Source organism: Pezoporus occidentalis, unplaced genomic scaffold, assembly GCF_034315485.1.
Source record: "Pezoporus occidentalis ecotype Australia unplaced genomic scaffold, CSIRO_AGI_Poc_V1 ctg63, whole genome shotgun sequence".
NCBI lineage: Eukaryota > Metazoa > Chordata > Aves > Psittaciformes > Psittacidae > Pezoporus > Pezoporus occidentalis.
The window spans coordinates 158,358-181,060 of record NW_026915977.1 but is presented as its reverse complement, the minus strand read 5'-3'; the positions used below and the strand labels follow the sequence as shown (position 1 = coordinate 181,060).

At 59.5% G+C, this 22,703-nt stretch overlaps 3 protein-coding genes and 1 long non-coding RNA gene across 4 annotated transcripts in view; 2 read left to right on the top strand and 2 right to left on the bottom strand.

Annotated features, from left to right (window-relative positions):
• The window catches only part of LOC134174840 (uncharacterized), a 141,883-nt gene extending 120,801 nt beyond the window's left edge, over positions 1-21,082 (top strand). The window contains exons 2-4 of the long non-coding RNA XR_009968807.1: positions 12,236-12,641; positions 13,817-13,901; positions 20,776-21,082. This is a non-coding gene — a long non-coding RNA (uncharacterized LOC134174840). The remainder of the gene's footprint in view (positions 1-12,235; positions 12,642-13,816; positions 13,902-20,775) is intronic.
• Positions 3,270-8,530, top strand: MRPS26 (mitochondrial ribosomal protein S26). Its single transcript, XM_062639965.1, is given in 5 exon segments — positions 3,270-3,338; positions 3,341-3,603; positions 6,675-6,812; positions 7,900-8,023; positions 8,330-8,530. Coding segments are annotated over 5 exon segments (726 nt in total). The 3' UTR covers positions 8,462-8,530.
• On the bottom strand, positions 9,633-11,031 carry LOC134174740 (neurophysin 1-like). Its single transcript, XM_062639966.1, has 3 exons — positions 10,859-11,031; positions 10,519-10,723; positions 9,633-9,741 (listed from the first exon to the last, which is right to left on the bottom strand). Exons 1-3 carry the CDS (start codon positions 10,976-10,978, stop codon positions 9,692-9,694), a joined length of 375 nt encoding a protein of 124 aa, XP_062495950.1. The 5' UTR covers positions 10,979-11,031; the 3' UTR covers positions 9,633-9,691.
• Positions 14,310-17,815, bottom strand: LOC134174838 (vasotocin-neurophysin VT). Its single transcript, XM_062640128.1, has 3 exons — positions 17,440-17,815; positions 15,010-15,211; positions 14,310-14,483 (listed from the first exon to the last, which is right to left on the bottom strand). The coding sequence occupies exons 1-3, from the start codon at positions 17,557-17,559 to the stop codon at positions 14,320-14,322; spliced, it is 486 nt and encodes a 161-aa protein (XP_062496112.1). The 5' UTR covers positions 17,560-17,815; the 3' UTR covers positions 14,310-14,319.
• Positions 21,083-22,703: the final 1,621 nt, after the last annotated feature.

Genomic DNA, 22,703 nt, shown 5'->3' with positions numbered 1-22,703 from the left:
CCATGGATCCCTGCTGCTGCTGGCCCTGCTGCTGCTGGCCTGTGCTGTGCCCCCCTGCCCTGGCCAGCACTGGTCCCATGGCTGGTACCCGGGGGGCAAGCGGGACCTGGCGCCCCCCCTGGCCCTGCAGGTAGGCACTGCAATGGGGTGACCCCCCCCCCCCCCGGTTGGTTTACCCCGGGTTTGTGCCCCACACAACGGGATCACCCCCCCATCCCGGTGTTATAATCCCTCCATGTTATCCCTCTCCTTGGATTATCCCTCTCCCAGGATTAACCCCTGTGGTTATCTGCCCCCCCCCCAATCCCCATTATCCCCCTCAGGTTACACTTCCCTAAACAATCCCCTATGGATTACCCCCGATGGATTATCCCTCTCCCCATGATTACCCCCACTCAGATTTATTATAGCCCCCCCCATTACACCCCTTGTGTTACCCTCCCCCTGAATACCCCCCTGCATGAACCTCCTGGATGAATCCCATGGGATTACCCTGCCGGGATCCTCCCCATATTAACACCCACTGGATTAACCCCATGGAATCAACTCCCCCGGATTCCCCCCCCCCCCTTTGGCTAACACCCTGGGGTAACCGATTAACCACATGGGATTAAACCCTACAGATTCCCCAAGGATGAGCCCCTGGATTAACGCCCCTGGGGTTACCCCCGGGATTAAACCCCGGATTCCCTCGGGATTCCCCATGGATCATCCCCCCCCCGTGTCCGTTCTCCCGCAGGTCTCAGCCCCGTTCTGGCGGTGCCGCCCCCCCCGGTGCTCGCCGCGGAGGGAGGAGGAGCTGCTGGTGAGCGGGTCTGGGGGGGAACGGGATGGGGATGGGGATGGGGATGGGGATGTGGACCAGGATGGGGATAGAACTGGGGATAGGGATGGGGAGTGGGATGGGGACGGGGATGGGGATGGGGACGTGGACCAGGATGGGGATAGAATTGGGGATGGGGATGCAGAGCGGGATGGGGATGGGGAGTGGGATGGGGACGGGGATGGGGAGTGGGATGGGGATGGGGATGGGGAATGGAATGGGGACAGGGATGGGGAGTGGGATGAGGACCGGGACAGGGATGGGGACGGGGATGGGGAGTGGGATGAGGACCGGGACAGGGATGGGGATGGGAATGGGGATTGGAATGGGGATGGGAATGGGGATTGGAATGGGGATGGGAATGGGGATTGGAATGGGGATGGGAATGGGGATGGGAATAGGGATGGGAATGGGGACCAGAATAGGGATGAGGGTGGGGAGTGGGATGGGGATGGGAATAGGGATGGGGATGGGGACCGGGATGGGGACCGGGATGGGGATACAGATGGGGACTGGGATGGGGATGGAGATGAGAGGATGGGGATGGGGACCGGGACGGGGCTGGGGGTCTCTGCTCCGTGACCAGCCCCGGCCCCACCAACGGGCGGTTCCTCCGCAGGGCGCGGGGCTGCGGGGCCGGGAGCGCTGAGCGGGGAGCGGGGAGCGGGGAGCGGCACCGTCCGAGCCCCGGGAGCGAGCGGCAATAAAGGGGAGCGGGGAGACCGGAGCGAGTGGTGCGGCGGAGCGGGGGGCTCGGCGCTGGTTGTGTGCGCGCACGGGGGGGGGCGTCCCGGGTCCCTATCCCAGGGGTTCCGTGTCCCATATCCCGTGTCCCAGGGGTTTCCATGCCCCGTATCGCGGGGGAGCCGTGTCCAGGGGCCCCTCATGGGTTCCATGTCCCATATCCTGGGGGTTCCATATCCAGTGTCCCGAGGGCTCCATATGGGGTATCCCGGGTTCCATGTCCCAGGGAAGCTGTGTCCTGTGGAGTTCCAAGTTGCGTGTCCCATATCCCGTGTCCCGGGGTTTCCATGCTCTGTATTCCATGCCCCGCGGGGCTCCGTGTCCTGTATCCCGTGTCCCTCATCCCAGGGGTTCCATGTCCCGTACCCCATGTCCCGCATCTCGAGGGTTCCATGTCCTCCATCCCGTGTCCCTCATCCCGTGTCCCTCATCCCGTGGGTTCCATGTCCCGTATCCCGTGTCCTGCATCCTGAGGGTTCCATGTCCCGCATCCCATGTCCCACATCCCGAGGGTTCCATGTCCCATATCCCATGTCCCAGGGTTTCCATGTTCTGTATCTCATGCCCTGCGGGGTTCCATGTCCCTTATCCCATGTCCTGCATCCCGAGGGTTCCATGTCCCGTATCCCGTGTCCCACATCCCAGGGGTTCCATGTCCCATACCCCATGTCCCACATCCCGAGGGTTCCGTGTCCCGTATCCCGTGTCCCAGGGTTTCCATGTTCTGTATCCCATGCCCTGTGGGGCTCCATGTACCGTATCCCGTGTCCCACACCCCAGCGGTTCCATGTCCCGTATCCCATATCCTGCATCCCCGGGGCTCCGTGTCCCGTATCCCGTGTCCCACATCCCAGGGGTTCCATGCCCCGTATCCCATGTCCCGCATCCCGAGGGTTCCATGTCCTGTATCCCGTGTCCCAGAGTTTCCACGTTCTGTATCCCATGCCCTGCAGGGCTCCATGTCCCATATCCCATGTCCCAGGGTTTCCATGTTCTGTACTCCATGCCCCGTGGGGCTCCGTGTCCCGCATCCCATGTCCCGCATCCCGAGGGTTCCATGTCCTGTATCCCGTGTCCCAGGGTTTCCACGTTCTGTATCCCATGCCCTGCAGGGCTCCATGTCCCTTATCCCATGTCCCGCATCCCGGGGCTCCATATCCCGTGTCCCATGGGGAACACCGTGTCGTGGGGGGGGGTGCCGTGCCGTGTCCCGACGGGAACGGCTGTGTTCCATGGGGGCGCTGTCCCTTTTGGGCTGTGTTGCATCCCTCGGGGTGTGTGTTTAGGGCTGTTCCATAGGGGTGGGATTCCCTGTCCCGCAGGTAGGTGGCCCCTGTTCCATTGGGATGGCTCCGTATCCCGCCGTGTTCTGTATCCCACGGGGTTGTGGCGTGCATCCCGCATCCCACGTCCCATGTCCCATAGGATACCGCATCCCATAGGATACTGCATCCCATAGGATACCGCGTCCCATAGGATACCATGTCCCATAGGATACCGCGTCCCATAGGATACTGCATCCCATAGGATACCGCGTCCCATAGGATACCATGTCCCATAGGATACCGCGTCCCATAGGATACCGCGTCCCACATCCCATAGGATACCGCATCCCATAGGATACCGCATCCCATAGGAAGCGGTGTCCGCACCCCAGCGGGTCCCATGGGATCCCTATTACCCCCCCGGGACTACATTTCCCATGATGCCCCGCAGCACGCTCCCCTTCCCATAATACCCCGCGGAGAGCACGTCGGTGACGTCACATCCGCCGCGCGGCCCGCCATGCTGCGGGCGCTGAGGCGGTGCCGGTGGGGCCCGGGCCCGGTCCCAGGCCTCGGTTCCGGTCCCGGTCCCGGTTCGGGTCCGTGCTGGGGCCCGCGGCTCGTCCCGTTGCGGGGCCGCAAGACGCGGCAGGACCCCCCCGCCAAGTCCAAGGCGTCGCGGGTGAAGGTGCCGCCGGCCGTGGACCCCGAGGAGCTGGTGGTGATCACCGAGCGGTACCGGCAGCACCGCCTGGTGCTCGGAGCGCTCCGGTACCGCCCCGGCAGCGGGCCGCTGTGGGGCAGGGGAGCGCTGGGGACATGGCAGTGGGGCTGCAGTGGGGCACAGGAGGGTTATGGGGCTGGCTGTGGGGCAGGGGAGCGCTGGGGTTTGGGGTTGGCAGTGGTTTGGGGTGTGGGGTAGGGGAGGGTTGGGGGCTGTCAGTGAGTGTGGGTATGGGGCTGGATGTGGGGTTGGGTGTCAATGTATGGGGCTGCTGTGGGGCAGGGGAGGGGCTGTCAATGACTGGGGGTATGGGGCCAGCTGTGGGGCTGCTGTGGAACAAGGGGCTTGTCAGTGGGGCTGCAGTGGGGCCCAGGAGGGTTATGGGGCTGGCAGTGGCTCTGGCTGTGGGGCAGGGGAGCATTGGGGTTTGTGGCAGTGGTTTGGGATGTGGGGCTGGGGAGGGTTGGGGGCTGTCAGTGAGTGTGGATGTGGGGCTGCTGTGGAACAAGGGGCTTGTCAGTGGGGGTGCAGTGGGGCACAGGAGGGTTATGGGGCTGGCTGTGGCTCTGGCTGTGGGGCAGGGAGCACTGAGTTTTGGGGGTGGCAGTGGTTTGGGATGTGGGGCAGGGGAGGGTTGGGGGCTGTCAATGACTGCTGTGGAACCAGGGACTTGTCAGTGGGGGTGCAGTGGGGCACAGAAGGGTTGGGGGCCATCAATGACTGTGGGTATGGAGCTGGATGTGGGGTTGGGTGTCAATGTATGGGGCTGCTGTGGGGCAGGGGAGGGTTGGGGGCTGTCAGTGAGTGTGGGTATGGGGCCGGCTGTGGGGCTGCTGGGGAACAAGGGACTTGTCAGTGGGGGTGCAGTGGGGCACAGAAGGGTTTGGGGGCTGGCTGTGGGGCACCTGTGAAGCAGGGAAGCATTGGGCTTGTGGCCATGTTGGGCTGCTGTGTCAATCTATGGGGCTGCTGTGGGGCAGAGGAGCGCTGGGGACATGGCAGTGAGGCTGCAGTGGGGCACAGGAGGGTTATGGGGCTGGCTGTGGGGCAGGGGAGCGCTGGGGTTTGGGGTTGGCAGTGGTTTGGGATGTGGGGTAGGGGAGGGTTGGGGGCTGCCAGTGAGTGTGGGTATGGGGCTGGATGTGGGGTTGGGTGTCAATGTATGGGGCTGCTGTGGGGCAGGGGAGGGTTGGGGGCTGTCAATGACTGTGGGTATGGCGCCGGCTGTGGGGCTGCTGTGGAACAAGGGACTTGTCAGTGGGGCTGCAATGGGGCACAGGAGGGTTATGGGGCTGGCAGTGGCTCTGGCTGTGGGGCAGGGGAGCGCTGGGGTTTGGGGGTGGCAGTGGTTTGGGATGTGGGGCTGGGGAGGGTTGGGGGCTGTCAGTGAGTGTGGATGTGGGGCTGCTGTGGAACAAGGGGCTTGTCAGTGGGGGTGCAATGGGGCACAGGAGGGTTATGGGGCTGGCTGTGGCTCTGGCTGTGGGGCAGGGAGCACTGAGTTTTGGGGGTGGCAGTGGTTTGGGATGTGGGGTAGGGGAGGGTTGGGGGCTGCCAGTGAGTGTGGCTATGGGGCTGGATGTGGGGTTGGGTGTCAATGTATGGGGCTGCTGTGGGGCAGGGGAGGGTTGGGGGCTGTCAATGACTGTGGGTATGGCGCCGGCTGTGGGGCTGCTGTGGAACAAGGGACTTGTCAGTGGGGCTGCAATGGGGCACAGGAGGGTTATGGGGCTGGCAGTGGCTCTGGCTGTGGGGCAGGGGAGCGCTGGGGTTTGGGGGTGGCAGTGGTTTGGGATGTGGGGCTGGGGAGGGTTGGGGGCTGTCAGTGAGTGTGGATGTGGGGCTGCTGTGGAACAAGGGGCTTGTCAGTGGGGGTGCAATGGGGCACAGGAGGGTTATGGGGCTGGCTGTGGCTCTGGCTGTGAGGCAGGGGAGCACTGAGTTTTCGGGGTGGCAGTGGTTTGGGATGTGGGGTAGGGGAGGGTTGGGGGCTGCCAGTGAGTGTGGGTATGGGGCCGGCTGTGGGGCTGCTGGGGAACACGGGACTTGTCAGTGGGGCTGCAGTGGGGCACAGAAGGGTTGGGGGCCATCAATGACTGTGGGTATGGAGCTGGATGTGGGGTTGGGTGTCAATGTATGGGGCTGCTGTGGGGCAGGGGAGGGTTGGGGGCTGTCAGTGTGGGTATGGGGCCGGCTGTGGGGCTGCTGGGGAACACGGGACTTGTCAGTGGGGCTGCAGTGGGGCACAGAAGGGTTTGGGGGCTGGCTGTGGGGCACCTGTGAAGCAGAGAAGCATTGGGCTTGTGGCCATGTTGGGCTGCTGTGTCAATCTATGGGGCTGCTGTGGGGCAGAGGAGCGCTGGGGACATGGCAGTGGGGGTGCAATGGGGCACAGGAGGGTTATGGGGCTGGCAGTGGCTCTGGCTGTGGGGCAGGGGAGAGCTGGGTTTTGGGGGTGGCAGCGGTTTGGCATGACAGTGCCATGGCTGGCAGTGGGGCTGGCTGTGGGGTAGGGGAGGGTTGGGGGCTGTCAGTGACTGTGGGTGTGGGGCTGCTGTGGAACAAGGGACTTGTCAGTGGGGGTGCAGTGGGGCACAGAAGGGTTGGGGGCCGTCAATGACTGTGGGTATGGGGCTGGATGTGTGTTTGGGTGTCAATGTATGGGGCTGCTGTGGGGCCGGGGAAGGTTGGGGGCTGTCAATGACTGTGGGTATGGGGCTGGATGTGGGGCTGGGTGTCAATGTATGGGGCTGCTGTGGGGCAGGGGAGGGTTGGGGGCTGTCAATGGCTGGGGGTATGGGACCAGCTGTGGGGCTGCTGTGGAACAAGGGACTTGTCAGTGGGGGTGCAGTGGGGCACAGAAGGGTTGAGGGCCATCAGTGACTGTGGGTATGGGTCTGGATGTGGGGCTGGATGTCAATGCATGGGGCTGCTGTGGGGCAGGGGAGGGTTGGGGTCTCCGGAGCCCCTTTGCAGTAGAGGTGTTTGGACCCCCTAGATCACAGTGGGGCAGGATTGGGGCTGGGCTGGCTATGGGGCAGGTTTAGGACCCCCCTCCCGGTACTCAGTGCGAGGCAGGAGCTGAGCAGCCTCCCCTGTGCTTGTCCCATCCCGGCAGGGCCGAGTTCAAGGCCGAGGTGCTGCAGAAGAAGCGGGCGGCCCTGCTGAGCCGCGAGGACTCGGCCCGGCTGCTGCAGGAGCACCAGCGCCTCATGGCCTGGAACCAGGAGGAGAACGCGCGGCAGCGGGCGCGCAGGTCAGCCCCGGCGAGGCGCGGAATGGACCGGGCTGGGAGGGACCCTTAAACTCCCCCAGCCCAGGGCACCGCTGCCCCGTGGCACTGCGGGTGTGCGAGCCGAGCACCGGCAGGGACGGTGCCTGCAGCCCTGCCCTGGGCAGCCTGTTCCAATGCCTGAGCACCCGCTGGGGCAGGAATTGTTCCTCAGCTCCATCTAAACCTGCCCTGGGGCAGCTTGGGGCCGGTTCCTCTTGTTTTAAAGCAGACTCCTTACCTGTGCAGGCTTCCTGCCCCTTGCGGCTTCAGCTTCTGAACTGAATTCAGTTTAAGCAGAGGCAGCTTCGTTTCTACAAAGACACTTCAATCTTTGACCCCTTTGGTGGGTGCCCAGAGAAGCTGTGGCTGCCCCATCCCTGGCAGTGTTCAAGGCCAGGTTGGACACAGGGGCTTGGAGCAAGCTGCTCTAGTGGAAGGGTCCCTGCCTGTTGCAGGGGTTGGAAGCTGGAGGAGCTTTAAGGTCCCTTCAACCCAACCCAAACCAGGCTGGGATTCTGTGTTCCACGCTTTGTCCTTTATTACCTATCCGGACACCTCCTGCTCCCCTGCAGAGGTCACTGTCAGCAGGAGGAGGTTTCTCCACCTTCCCTCCCGCGCCATCCTCTGCTCAGCCTTGGGATACCCTGGAATTGTGTCCGTGCTCCCAAGGAACTCAGCATCTGCTGAACCCGGAAAACAGGGAAAAGCCCATCAGGCCCAGCCCCATGGCCAAAGCACTCGAGCTGCCACGTCCTGCTGGAAGAATCCCATTGGAGCTCCCAAATGGAGCCAGACCCTGCTGGGGCTCAGGTCTGCAGCGCTCGTGGCATTGCCAGTCTCTTTGAGAGCTTTTCCATTAAGATTTCCCCCTGTTTTCCCTCACAGAGAAGGATGGAATTCTCTCCATCCCCATGCTGAGTTCAGCCCAGGCTCTCCCATCCCGGCTGTGCTGCTCCTTCCCCTTTGTTCTGGCTCTGCTTTTCATCCCAAGGGATTATGTGTCTCAGCAGCACGCCGCCCCGCAGAGCGTGATCAATCACCTTGTTTCCTCTTCCTTTCCCTATGGCAGGGAGGAAAGACTTAGGAAAGAAGAGGAAGAGGAGAGGAGGCAGAAGCTGAAGGCTGCTGAAACCCAAGCCAGGAAAAGGGAAGCTTTCCTGAAGGAGAGGGAGAAGGAAGTTCTCCGGCTCCAGGTGAGAGCAGCACGACTCTGCCTGCGTGGGGTTTGCTGGCAGCTCCTGGAAGCTGGAGGCTTTATTCCCTTAGGGATTCGTGTGTTGGCACCTTCCAGGAGCGTTGACAGCGTGTGGATGGGATGGGGGCTGAGTGAGAGCTCTGAAAACAGGATGGATTCATCCCAAAGGAGGAAATAACGGTTTCCTCCTCTTGGATGCGGCTCCTGCTGAGATCCTGGAGCCACCACAGGGCCTCTCAGAGCACCAGCAGCTCCCGTGGTGCCTCGGCCATGTGTTAAGAGCTGCTCCTTGTCCTTCCTTTAGGAAGAAGCCAAAACCTTCGTCACCCTGGAGAACCTGGATGCCCGGATCGAGGAATGCCTGGACAATCCCCGCAACTACAACTTTGCCGTCGACAAGGAAGGGCGGATTGTCAAGCGGACGGTGTTGTCCTAACAGCTCCACTAAGGAGCCAGTTCCTTCCCTTCTAACGGATAAATCCACCTGGAAGTGGTGGAGAGCACCCCTGTGGCTCTGGCTCTGCTTCTTCGGAAGGGATGATGCCTGCGGGAAGGAGGGTGAGGGACAAAGTTGGGCTCACAACAAGCGAGCCTCAGCCCCGCTGCCTGAGGAGCTGCTGGTGTTCGTGTGCCTCCTGCTCTGCCTCTGGGATTGCACCTCCCACAGCATCCCTCCTGTTTCACACCAAACGTGTAGGGGGTGGAAAACAGGAACGATCCCAAGGCACATCCTGGCTCTGCGCTCCCTGGGGCTGTTTCTCGACCCCTCTAGGTGCTTATGAAGGAAAACAGGTCTGAGTGGCTTAGTAGGAAACACCAACCCTGCCCTTTATGTTGTTGGGGGGTAAGAATTCATCGTGCTGCTGGTTCCTGCTGTGGCCGAGGGACCTGTTGGTCCTGTTTGTGCAAAGGAGGGTTTAAAGCACATCTGGGCTGTGGCTAAATGAGAGCATGTGCAGAATCACTTCTGATACTGGCATTCGTGTGTCTCTTCCTTCAGCCTTATTTTACTCAGCACCTGGAGCTGCTTCTGCCTAAGAGCTCATCTCAGTCTCCCCTCTGGCAGGTTAAAGCCATTCCCCTTGGCCTGGCCCTCCAGGCCCTTGTCCCAAGCCCCTCTCCAGGTTTCCTGCAGCCCCTTTAGGCATTGGAGCTGCTCTCAGGTCTCCCCTTCAGGAGCCTTCTCTTGTCCAGGCTGCCCCAGCCCAGCTCTCTCAGCCTGGCTCCAGAGCAGAGCTGCTCCAGCCCTCGCAGCATCTCCATGGCCTCCTCTGGACCTGCTCCATGAGGTCAGCCAATACCCTCAAGTCATTCTTAGGGCTGCTCTTCCCAATCTTCCCCAGGCTGTGTTTGCTCCTTGTGATTGAACTGCACCATGGGCAGGACCTTGCACTTGTTGAGGTTCACACAATCCCCCCTCTCCAGCCTGTCCAGGTCCCATCTCTTCCTTAAACCCACCTTTTCCCCTCCATCCCACCCTCCCGAGCCTGCACCCGACCCCTTTCATCCCATAAACCCCACAGCCCCTCGTGATTGTTTTTCTGTACAAGCTTTATTTCCAATGAAGAGCCTCACTCCAGCCTGAGTCACAGACTTGCCTCGTCTGCTCCCTGCTGCTGCAGTGATGGATAAGGGATCCTGCAGGGATTCTTCTCCCCGGGGTGCTCTATGCAAACAGCGTCTCTTGGTCGCAGGATGAGTCAACCAGGCAGCCCTCTGCATGGGGGGGGGAAAGGGGATGGAGTGAGACAGCAGGAACCAGCCCCCAGAGCCCCCCCCGGTGTGGATTGTAATTGCATGGAGTCGAGTAACAAGCCCGTGTCCTGAAGCTCCCCAGGATCTGTGGTGGGATCTCTGGTAGTGTCTAGGGAGGAGGCTGGAAAAGCGTGATGGAAGCAGGAGGGGGCATGGGCTGCTGTGCACCACAGGAGCTCTGCTGCTTGCTTCTGTCCCTGAAACCTCAAGGTCTGTTATCACCCTCCCTGGTGTTGGGATCGATCCTGCCCTGGGTGGATGGACAGCTCATGGAACCAGCTCGGTTGGGAAAGCCCTTTAAGCTCACCCAGTCCAACCATTCCCAGCACTGCCAAGGCCACCACTGCCCCATGGCACTGAGGCATCGTCTCCACGCTGTGTGAACACTTGCAGGGACGGTGCCTGCAGCCCTGCCCTGGGCAGCCTGTTCCAATGCCTGAGCACCCTCTGGGGCAGGAATTGTTCCTCAGCTCCATCTAAACCTGCCCTGGGGCAGCTTGAGGCCGGTTCCTCTTGTCCCATCCCTTGTTCCTTGGGAGCAGAGCCCAGCCCCTCCTGGCTCCATCCTCCTGTCAGGCACTTGTAGGGAGCCATCAGGTCCCCCCTGAGCCTTCTCTTCTCCACACTGAACCCCCCAGCTCCCTCACCAGGTGGGCAGGACAAAGCAGATCCCTTGGGACACTTCTCCCCGCTCCCTCTTTGCCATCCCCACTTCCCCGTGACGGGGCTGGGACCCACCGGTGCCGCAGCAGATGCCGGGGGCCGCGCAGGTCCCTCCGCTGCTGCCGCAGGGTTTGTGTCCGGCCTCGCAGGGGGTTGGCAGGAAGGATTCCTCCTGGCACCGCAGCGTTTCCGACGTGCCCAGGTAACAGCCCAGCTCCTCGCCGCAGCAGATGTTGGGTCCGAAGCAGCGGCCCTCGTTCCTGGGGCCGCAGGGCAAGCACTGCTCCGGAGCAGCCATAGGGGAGAGTCAACCGGGAAGCGCCTCCAGTCAGTGCGCCTTCCCCTTGGTCTTATTCCCACCACCTTCCAGCATCATGGATACGTTGGGAAAAGGGAAGGATGGGACTTGACTTACCTTCCTGATATCCATATCCAAGACGGCGCGTTTGCCCCCGATGGGGCAGTTCTGGATGTAGCAAGCGGAGGAGAGCGCCAAGAGCCCCAAGAGGCAGACGGCGAGCGCCTTGCAGGGCATGGCTGCGGGTTGGGAGGCTTCCCAGCTTCCCCCTCTGGAAAAGCAGCCCTGGATATATAGTGCCAGCTCCTACTTACACATTCCGGCACCAGCGTCACCCGTCTGCCTTAAGAACCACAAGGAATTGCTTCCCACACCAAGGGCTCTTGCTAATAGCCGGAGGTCGAGGACGTGAGGGCAAGGCCAAGGTGTTGGTTTGCTCCTTGGTGACTGGGGCTGACCGTGACGGGGAGGGAAACGTGCAGGGGTTGTGGATCAGTTTCGGGCCCTTCTCTGCCAATCCCTCAAGGCTGTGGCTGGTTGCTCCGTGTTCTGATCGGGATCGTTCTGGTCGGGTTTGGGATGGGATGGAGGAAGGGAACAGGATGGAGGAGAGGGGTGAGAGGGGCATCGTGCTTCCCTTGGCTTCAAAATCCCTTCTGGTGGGAGGAAAACGAGCCCCAGTCCTCCACTGGGATCATCATGGGAGCTGGGATGGGAAACAATGGGTCCTTCCCACCCATCTCTGCCTGCGGTGGGGGATGCTCAATGCCGGGTTCAGTCTGCTTCGGGATGATGGTGACCACGATCCCCCCCTGACTGCATTGAGGGAGCCTGGAAACACCAAACCCCATTGGCAAAGGCCTGAACCCCTACATTTCCCTGTTGGCTCCTGCGCTGGAGCTCGGACATGATGCCCTGGCCCACGTCACCACCGGCTCCCTGTAGAAACAGCACTGAGGATGCAGCCACACGGGCTCCTGCTCACCCCAACCCTTTGCCTTCGTTACTGCAATTAAGAGCTGAACCAATTCCTCTGCTGTGGACAGGCCCTAATGGCGAGGCCATTATCCCAGTCCCTTCTTCCACCTCCTTAATTGGGATTTAGGCAGCCCAGAGCTGGAGAGCCGTGACCTCTCCTCATCCCCTCCGGCTTGCTTTGAAATGGGCCACTTACCATGGCCACAGCAGCCGGCACTGAGGGCACCCAGGTCCTGCTCACACAGCCAGGGTCAGGCAGCAGGGCCCTGGGGACGAGCCAGCCACCGGTGCCCATGATAATGGGATGCAAATGAGGCTCAGCACCAGTGCTGTAGCATCCCAGCGGCTCAACACAGGGATTATGGGGGGGGGGAAACACCCTCCTGGAGCAGCCCAGATGGGTCTTGGGGTGCCCTGACCCCCATGGGCAGGATTGGGATGTGTCCTGTGTGGAAAACCCCTTCAGTTATCAGCTCCTGGTGCTTTTGGGGATGTTGATGCCCAAGCTCCCATCAGCATCCCGCATCCCGGCTCAGCCACACATCCCTGATGCTTCAGGTGATGTTGGGGTTCACATCCTGCATCCCGGGGTGCAGCAGTGAGATGAACAGCCCGATTCCTTCATCCCGTGTGTTCCCAGCTCGGAATCTTCCATCCAGGCTGCTGTTGCCCCTTTCCCAATGGTTTTGGGGGTGATTTTGGGTCCCCCCCACCTCCAAAGGGCTGGGATCAGATGCCCATTGCTGGGAGCAGGTGCTGGGTCAATCCTGCACCCTTGTGAGGTGCAGGATGGGCAGGATGGGACCCGCTGGAATGGCGGAGCTCCACCTCCTGAAGGTGCCACCTCCCGCAGGGACATTATAAAGGATGAGCTGTCCCCAGATCCCAGCCCAGAGAGAGCCTGGAGCAGGGACCCCGCAGGGTAAGAGACCAGGGGAGCAGAGAGGGTTGGGATAACAGTGTCCCAAATAGGGAGAGAGGGTGGGGTAATGGTATCCCGAATAGGGGGAGAGGTTGGGATAATGGTATCCCAAATAGGGGGAGAGGGTGGGATAACGGTATCCCAAATAGGGGGTGAGGGTGGGATAACAGTATCCCGAATAGGGGGAGAGAGTTGGGATAACAGTATCGTGGATAGGGAGAGAGGGTTGGGATAATGGTATCCCAAATAGGGAGAGAGGGTGGGATAACGGTATCCCAAATAGGGGGAGAGGTTGGGATAACGGTTTCCCAAATAGGGGGAGATGTTGGGATAATGATATCCCAAATAGGGGGAGAGGTTGGGATAACGGTATCCCAAATGGGGGAGATGTTGGGATCCCAAATAGAGGGAGAGAGTTGGGATAACAGTATCCTGGATAGGGAGAGAGGGTTGGGATAACGATATCCCAAATAGAGGGAGAGGGTGGGATAACGGTATCCCAAATGGGGGAGATGTTGGGATAACGATATCCCAAATGGGGGGGGAGAGTTGGGATAACAGTATCGTGGATAGGGAGAGAGGGTTGGGATAACGGTATCCCAAATAGGGGGAGAGGTTGGGATAATGGTATCCCAAATAGGGGGAGAGTTGGGATAACAGTATCCTGGATAGGGAGAGAGGGTTGGGATAACGGTATCCCAAATAGGGGGAGAGGTTGGGATAATGGTATCCCAAATAGGGGGAGAGAGTTGGGATAACGGTATCCTGGATAGGGAGAGAGGGTTGGGATAACGATGTCCCAAATAGAGGGAGAGGGTGGGATAACGGTATCCTGGATAGGGAGAGAGGGTTGGGATAACGGTATCCCAAATAGAGGGAGAGGGTGGGATAACGGTATCCCAAATAGGGGGAGAGGTTGGGATAATGGTATCCCAAATAGAGGGAGAGGGTGGGATAATGGTATCCCAAATAGGGGGAGAGAGTTGGGATAATGGTATCCCAAATAGGGGGTGAGGGTGGGATAACCGGGGCTGATCCACCATCACCCATTTGGCGATGATGATGATGATGGGGGAAGATACCACCAGCCCCAGGGGCTGTGTGAATTTGGGAGCCCAAATGCCCCTGATTTTATTTTTTTTTGGGTGGTTTTCCTTGTTTTCTCTCATTTTTAGGAGACGTGCTTGAAGCAGCTCATTGTGCTGGTTCCTGGAGGCAGCGAGGCCCCAAATCTGCCCCAAGGAGGGGTCTTGGCCAGAGGTAACAGGGTGGTGGCGCATCCCATCACTGTCCCCATCCCTGGGGATGCTGGGAGCTCAGCACCCATGGGTGTTGCTGGGGCTATTGGGTGGGACTCGAAGGGCAGCTCTGCCCCAGATCCTTGCCCTCAGCACTGTAAGAACAGGGACAAATCCTGCCAAAACCACTGCGGATGGGAGCGAACAGCATGGGGATAGATGGGGACATGGGAAGGGTGACAGGGGAGACCCATCCACCTCCCGTGCTGCCCCACATCCATCCCTGCACCCTCTCTGTGCCCTCTGGAGCCCCCCCCCATGACCCATCCCCAGCACCAAGGACGAAACCAGCACAGTGCACAAGGGCTTTTATTGGGTCAGGTATTTACAAGGCTGGGCTCTGGGTGTCGGTGCTGGCCGGGGTGGGGGGTACCCCAGGCTCAGAGGGAGGGATGCTTGCCCTGCTGCTGCCGGGTCGCCAAGTGCATGAGCTTGAGGAGCAGGTCTCCAGCCGAGCCGTCCAGCACCGTCAGGTTCTTCTCTGCTGCCTCCTGAGCCCCATCGCTGCTCTCGTCCAGGCAGGAGGTGTCCATGGAGCAGGTCTCTTCAATGGAAAGCAACGCACCGGGGACAGGTTATTGGGGTTGTTGTTTAGGACCGCGGATGGTTCGTTTCAGGTGGGCAAGGGGTTGGTGGTGGCCCCACAGATGCTCATGCTCTGGTTTTAGTCCCTTGGTTAACCAGGGAGTGGGGCTGGGAGAGGTATTTCCAGCACAATGAGGGGTGAGAATACCCTGGATGGGAAACATCCCGTTGTGGTGGCTCGGGAAGGAGCTTTGAGCCATATAAAATGGTTTGGCTTGAAAGGGAGCTTTAAAGCTCACCCAGTTCAACGCGCAGGGACCCCTTCCACTGGAGCAGCTTGCTCCAAGCCCCTGTGTCCAACCCGGCCTTGAACACTGCCAGGGATGGGGCAGCCACAGCTTCTCTGGGCACCAGCGCCTCAGCATCCTCCCGATGCGCAACTTCCTTCCCCCCCACAACCCGATCCCCATTCCCCGCTCCTCCCTTTCCCTCGCCGTGGTCCCAACGCCTCCCTCCCGCTCCCCGCTGCCCCCATCCCTCCTCACCGGGGCTGCAGCAGATGCCGGGCGCTGCGCAGCGGCCGCCGTTGCCGCAGGGCTGCCCGCCCGCCCGGCACGGGGAGGGCACCGAATCCTCCTCAGCGCAGCGCCGCGTCTCGGCCGTGCCCAGGTAGCAGCCGAGCTCCGAGGAGCAGCAGATGCCGGGCCCGAAGCAGGTGCCTCTGTTGCCGGGGCCGCAGGGCAGGCACTGGGGAAGGGGGGGGAGATGCTTCCATCAGCACCGAATCGCGGCACGGTTTGGGTTGGAAGGGAGCTGAAATCCCACCCAGCTCCAACCCCTGCCACGGGCAGGGACCCCTTCCACTAGAGCAGCTTGCTCCAAGCCCCTGTGTCCAACCTGGCCTTGAACACTGCCAGGGATGGGGCAGCCACAGCTTCTCTGGGCACCCTGTGCCAGCGCCTCAGCACCCTCCCAGGGAAGAGCTTCTGCCTAAGAGCTCATCTCAGTCTCCCCTCGGGCAGGTTCAAGCCATTCCCCTTGGCCCACCATGCCCTTATTCCCCATCTTTCCCACCCTTCTTGCGCTGCTGCTGCTTTGCCAGCCCTTGGAGGTGCCACCCTCCCACAGGGTGACCTGTTCTGTCCCCATCACCAGCAGCGCGTCTTCACGCTGCGGCACCAGTCCCTCTTTGGGCACTCCACGTTGCCCCCCACCATGCTCCCTGTCCCTGCTCCATCGAATCATAGAATCACAGAATGGTTTGGGTTGGAAAGGACCTTAAGATCATCCAGTTCCAACCCTCCTGCCGTGGGCAGGGATCTATCCTGACCCCGCTCCATGGATCTATCCTGAACCCGCTCCATGGATCTATCCTGTCCCTGCTCCATGGATCTATCCTGTCCCTGCTCCATGGATCTATCCTGTCCCTGCTCCATGGATCTATCCTGTCCCTGCTCTATGGATGTATCCTGTCCCTGCTCCATAGATGTATCCTGTCCCTGCTCCATAGATGTATCCTGTCCCTGCTCCATGGATCTATCCTGTCCCTGCTCCATGGATCTATCCTGTCCCTGCTCCATAGATGTATCCTGTCCCTGCTCCATGGATCTATCCTGTCCCTGCTCCATAGATGTATCCTGTCCCTGCTCCATGGATCTATCCTGTCCCTGCTCCATGGATCTATCCTGTCCCTGCTCCATAGATGTATCCTGTCCCTGCTCCATGGATCTATCCTGACCCTGCTCCATGGATCTATCCTGTCCCTACTCCATAGATGTATCCTGTCCCTGCTCCATGGATGTATCCTGTCCCCTCTCCATGGATCTATCCTGTCCCTGCTCCATGGATCTATCCTGTCCCCTCTCCATGGATCTATCCTGTCCCTGCTCCATGGATCTATCCTGTCCCTGCTCCATGGATCTATCCTGTCCCTGCTCCATGGATGTATCCTGACCCCACTCCATGGATGTATCCTGTCCCTGCTCCATGGATCTATCCTCTCCCTGCTCCATGGATGTATCCTGTCCCCTCTCCATGGATCTATCCTGTCCCTGCTCCATGGATCTCTCCTGTCCCCTCTCCATGGATCTATCCTGTCCCCTCTCCATGGATCTATCCTGTCCCCTCTCCATGGATGTATCCTGTCCCTGCTCCATGGATCTATCCTGTCCCTGCTCCATAGATGTATCCTGTCCCTGCTCCATGGATGTATCCTGTCCCCTCTCCATGGATCTATCCTGACCCTGCTCCATGGATCTATCCTGTCCCTGCTCCATAGATGTATCCTGTCCCTGCTCCATAGATGTATCCTGTCCCTGCTCCATGGATCTCTCCTGTCCCCTCTCCATGGATCTATCCTGTCCCCTCTCCATGGATCTATCCTGTCCCCTCTCCATGGATGTATCCTGTCCCTGCTCCATGGATCTATCCTGTCCCTGCTCCATAGATGTATCCTGTCCCTGCTCCATGGATGTATCCTGTCCCCTCTCCATGGATCTATCCTGACCCTGCTCCATGGATCTATCCTGTCCCTGCTCCATAGATGTATCCTGTCCCTGCTCCATAGATGTATCCTGTCCCTGCTCCATGGATCTATCCTGTCCCCTCTCCATGGATCTATCCTGTCCCTGCTCTATGGATGTATCCTGTCCCTGCTCCATGGATCTATCCTGTCCCTGCTCCATGGATCTATCCTGTCCCTGCTCTATGGATGTATCCTGTCCCTGCTCTATGGATGTATCCTGTCCCTGCTCCATAGATGTATCCTGTCCCCCCACTCTGCTGTATCCAACCTTGAGGTGACAGCAGCACTTCGGGGTGCCCTTGGGCATGTCCCCCACCCCTCCCAAACAGCGGGTGCACTGGGGAGCATAGCACATGCAGGGGTGCCCATAGGAGCCTCAGCATCCCACAGAGCTTCCCTGTGCTGCCCAAACCCCCATCCCATACCCCCGTACCCCCATCCCACCCCATACCTGCCGCAGGGCTGTGTCGCTCAGCGCCCGTTTGCCACCTCGGGGGCAGTTCTGGATGTAGCAGGCGGAGGACAAGGCGAGGAGGCAGAGGAAGGAGAGGGGCAGCGAAGGCTCTGCCATGGTGCCACGGGTGCCGCTCGCTTTGCATCTGGCCCTGTGCTGTGCAGGCTGCTATTTATGCTGCTGTCACCCCTTCCCAGGGGAGGAGGAGGAGGAGGAGGAGGAAGGAAAGGGCTGGGTTGTTGTTTTGTTGCTTTGCTGCTTTTTTCTCTTCTTCTTCCCCTCCCCAAATCGCATCCAAGCGAATCTGTGACTGAGATGATTCAGTGCTGGAGCTGAGCGCAGGGAGGGTGCATCCCAGCAGCACCCCCTGAGCCCTGGCTGCTCCGAGGGGCACCACATGGATGGATAATGGAGGGTGTGGGTTTAGAGAGGGGAAGATGCTGGGTTGGGAGGGATGAAGGTTTGGAGGATGCTGGATTTGGAGGGATGAAGGTTTGGAGGAGGGATGCCAGTCTGCAAGATGCTAGGTTGGGAGGGATGCAGGCTTGGAAGGGGCTGGTTTGGGGATGGGGGGATACATGTTTGGGGCCAGATGCTGGATTTGGAGAGATGCAGATTTGGAAGATGCTGGATTTGGAGGGATGCAGATTTGGAAGATGCTGGATTTGGAGGGACGCGGGTTTGGAAGATGCTGGGTTGGAAGAGGTGTAGGTTTGGAAGATGCTGCTCTGGGAGAGATGCCAGTCTGGAAGATGCTGGATTTGGAGGGATGTAGGTTTGGAAGGTGCTGGCTTGGGGATGGGGGGGATGAAGGTTTGGGTCCAGATTCTGGGTTTGGGGGGGGGGGATGCAGTTTTAGAAGATGCTGGGCAGAGACAGATGTGGGTTTAGAAGATGCTGCTTTGGGAGGGATGCAGGTCTGGAAGATGCTGGTTTTGGAGAGATGCCGGTTTGGAAGGTGCTGGTTTGGGGGTGGGGGGATGTAGGTTTGGGGCCAGATGCTGGATTCGGAGGGATGGAGGTCTGGAAGATGCTGGATTTGGAAGGATGCAGGTTTGGAAGACGTTGCTTTGGGAGGGATGCAGGTCTGGAAGATGCTGCCTTGGGGATGGTGGGATGCAGGTTTGGGGCCAGATGCTCATGCAGAGGATGCTGGCTCAGAGGGGGGTGTTGTTTTGGATGGATGCTGCTTTGGGAAGGATGCAGATTTGGGGAGGGGTTGCACTGGTTTTGGAGTGATGCTGGTTTAGGGTGGGCTGCTCAATTAGAAGATGCTGGTTTGGAGAGATGCTGCTTTGAAGGATGCTGGTCCAGGAGGGGATGCTGGGCACACCGGTGGGCCAGGCCAGGGGATAACTTTGGGGTGCACAAAAGCACCCTCCGACCCAAAGGGGCTCAGCTGCAGCGCTGGACCACGCAGCACTGAGGTGCAGAGCAGGATCCTGCCGCAGCCTGAGCCCATAGGGACCCGTCATTGCCACCCATGGATCATCAACCTCTTTTCATCCAAGAAAGCAAAGAAACCAGCGGCAGAGGGAGCAAGGGCACCTTTGGGGCTGGCACAGACCCTCCTGTGGGCAACCATCAGGTTCTACCTGTGCTGAGACCCAGCACACTCGTGTCACCGATGCAAACGGTACGGGGGAAACAACAGCAACAATTCCCTCCCCTCATCCAGCCATGAATATTCCTGCTGGTCCCAGATCCCCCTTCCAGCAACTCCACGAGTGACCTCAGCAGCGTGTGATTAATATGTAAAGGGGAATCAGGCACTTAATGAGCATCCGCTGCTCTCCCCTGCCCCAAAAAGGCTGGGTTCGGCTGATGGGGATTCAGGAGGGCTCCATTGGGGGTGCCGGGAGGGATGGGGAGGGAAATGGGGAGTGCTGGGAGCTGTGGTCCAGCCTCTGGGCGTTCATCCCACCCTAAACTCATCTCCGGCAAGGATGGAGAATGGAGGAAACATAAAAATCACAGAATCCCAGCATGGTTTGGGTTGGAAGGGACCTTAAAGCTCCTCCAGCTCCAACCCCTGCCACGGGCAGGGACACCTTCCACTAGAGCAGCTTGCTCCAAGCCCCTGTGTCCAACCTGGCCTTGAACACTGCCAGGGATGGGGCAGCCACAGCTTCTCTGGGCACCCTGTGCCAGCGCCTCAGCACCCTCCCAGGGAAGAGCTTCTGCCTCAGAGCTCATCTCAGTCTCCCCTCTGGCAGGTTCAAGCCATTCCCCTTGGCCTGTCCCTACATCCCTTGTCCCAAGCCCCTCTCCAGCTTTCCTGCAGCCCCTTCAGGCACTGGAGCTGCTCTCAGGTCTCCCCTTGAGGAGCCTTCTCTTGTCCAGGCTGCCCCAGCCCAGCTCTCTCAGCCTGGCTCCAGAGCAGAGCTGCTCCAGCCCTCGCAGCATCTCCATGGCCTCCTCTGGCCTCGCTCCAGCAGCTCCACGTCCCTCTTGTGCTGCTGCCCCAGAGCTGGATCAGGACTGCAGGGGGGGTCTCCCCACAGCACAGCTGGAAATAGACCCTTACCCCTGCGTGCCTCAGTTTTCCCTTGGGCACTGAAGCGATCTCTGGGGTTCCTCCCCCTCCAATGTCCTCCTGTGATGCCTGGCACGGTGCTCACTTTGCTGTCCAAAGCCTTTCAGTTTTGCCAGTATTGATTGCAGTGGGACCATGGATTCCTTTGGGAGGCTCAAGCAGAGCAGCAGCCCCTCCTACCCTACCCAGGGTACCGCTGTCACCTCCTTTGCTCTAACCGGGGCTGAGCAAGGATGGGTCATTGATCCAGCCTAAAAGGGATGCTGATGAGGGTGGGGAAAAGCCATGCTCCAGCCACCCCAAGCGATTCCCAGTTGTGGCTGCCCCATCCCTGGCAGTGTCCAAGGCCAGGTTGGACACAGGGGCTTGGAGCAAGCTGCTCCAGTGGAAGGGGTCCCTGCCCGTGGCAGGGGTTGGAGCTGGAGGAGCTTTAAGGTCCCCTCCAACCCAAACCATTCTGATTCCATGATTCTATGTTGGGGGCGGGTGGTGCTGTCTCCTGCCCTGTGGCTATGGAGGGATGAACCCACCTGTGGATGCGAGGGTCCTATTTTTGGGGCATTTCTGGTCTTTTAGATGGATAAAATGAGCCTGATTCCCCCCCCCCAAGGAGGGCTGAAGGTAACCACAGCCCTCGATTCATGTCTCTATGGCACCGAGGAGCAGCAAGTCCCAAACTTGCCCCGTGCCCACCACCAGAGACACTGAATCACCCGCACGGGGCAGCGTGGGCATCTTTAATGACCGCTCTTATCAGCACCAGCCACGTTTCCCCAGCCAAACCCTTCCCTTGGCAGCGGGAGCCGAATCCCATTGGCATTGCAGGACCGAGGAGGATGCAAAAGGCCTCGGCTGGGAAAACTTCTCTTTAGAAGAACCCCAAATGTCAGCTCTAAATTGGGTGTGAGACGCTCCTGCTCCGTCTCTTCATTACTGTATCGTAAAATTACATTAGCTGGCACCGATCTGCATTCAAATGACTCTGTGTCTGGAATGATAACGGGGGAATATGAGATTAAAATGTAATTACGCTCTTTAAAGTCAAGGAAGGTTAATAAAATGTTTATTTCCAAGTTGCAGAGGCTCCGCAGCCACAACACGGAATCACTTACGAGAATCAAGGGGGTGGGAAGGGGGAGGCGATAGAATGCGTAGGAAACGTAATGAAGGGGTTTAGGGGATGCAAATATAGGGGGCTGTTGGGGTGAGACATGGGATCAGCGATCCCAGAGTGATGGGGTTTAAGCAGCAGCCTCGCCCTGCAGTGATGCTCAGTGGTACCCAGGGTGATGCAGGCTCCCCCCCACCAACCCACCCCCAGCTCCTAAGTGATGCTATGGGAAGTGGTGCCCCAAATCCCCCCCCCCGTATCAGCCACAGGGTCCCTGCTCTGTGTCCCCAGCACCGGATTTGCTCTGTCACATCCCTGCTCTTCCCAGGGCCCCAGAGGAGCCCCCTTCATTAGCGCTGATGTCCTAACGACATGCGAGGCGGGCGATGCGGGTGCTGCAGCATCCATCGGCAGTGTTAGCTGCCTGCTACCTCCAGCCCTGCTTGCCTGGGCTGATGCAGGAGAGCCCCAAAGGCCTGCCACGGGGCGGGGAGCGGGGCAGCAGCCTCAAATCCATCTCCCAGCGCTTCCGAGACAACAGCAAAGGGGTCGGGAAAGGGCTCAGCCCTGGAGCTTCGCTGCTTGTGTCCTTCCCAACTGCTTCTCGCATCAGGGAATAACAGGGTGCCCAGAGAAGCTGTGGCTGCCCCATCCCTGGCAGTGTTCAAGGCCAGGTTGGACACAGGGGCTTGGAGCAAGCTGCTCTAGTGGAAGGGGTCCCTGCCCGTGGCAGGGGTTGGAGCTGAAGGAGCTTTAAGCATCCTTCCAACCCAAATCAGTAATGGGAAATAGGGTGTCCATCACTGACCCGCGATGCTCCTGTGCTGTTCCACACATCAAACATCCTCCTGCTACACCTGTAGCTTCAAAGCATCTTTACTGCATAGAAATGCCAATGATTTTCCAGTCCTCAAGCAATCACATCCTTGCATATGGCTGGGACAAACCACAAGTAGATTCTTCCCCATCCTTCATTAACAGCATCCTTCATTAACAAAGCGGGAGCTTTGTGGTCTCTGAAGCCTCCATCAAGGTTTGTGAGAGGCAGGACAGAGGATGGATGTTGCAGCGCTCCACAGATGTCAAAGTGACAAAGTTCAATCAGAATTAACCAGAGGACGTTGGGTACCACATGGAAAACAGGAAGGGTTTCACTGACCTGAGCGTTTGCTGTGGCTGGAAGGGGATGCAGAGAGGAGGAGAAGCTTCTTGAACACATTGGGGATAGAAAGCAGCTCCTGCCTGGGTGCATTGATGCCCCTCAAATGGGCTTGTCTGCGTGGCATTTAGCACCGTCACCGGTGTCTCACCCACTCGCCATGTACTGGCGGCTGACAAGGGGTTAATGGCTTGATGGTGGGGTTGGATCCTGCACGTCCTGCCTGAGCACAGCAGCTTCTTTTCCCGTCAGGGCTGAAGATGCTCCTCTGCTTCCATGACGTGATGTGAATTAGCTTTGATGGTGCTCGTTTAAAGCAGCGCAGCGACATCAAGGTCCAAATCCATCCTGCTGGGATGCAGGCGTGTCGGGAGGTCGCTGAGCAGCAAGGGATGGATTTGGCCTCCTCAAAGGGCTTGAATGGCAGCAATAGAGGAAATTGCTCAGCTTCAAAG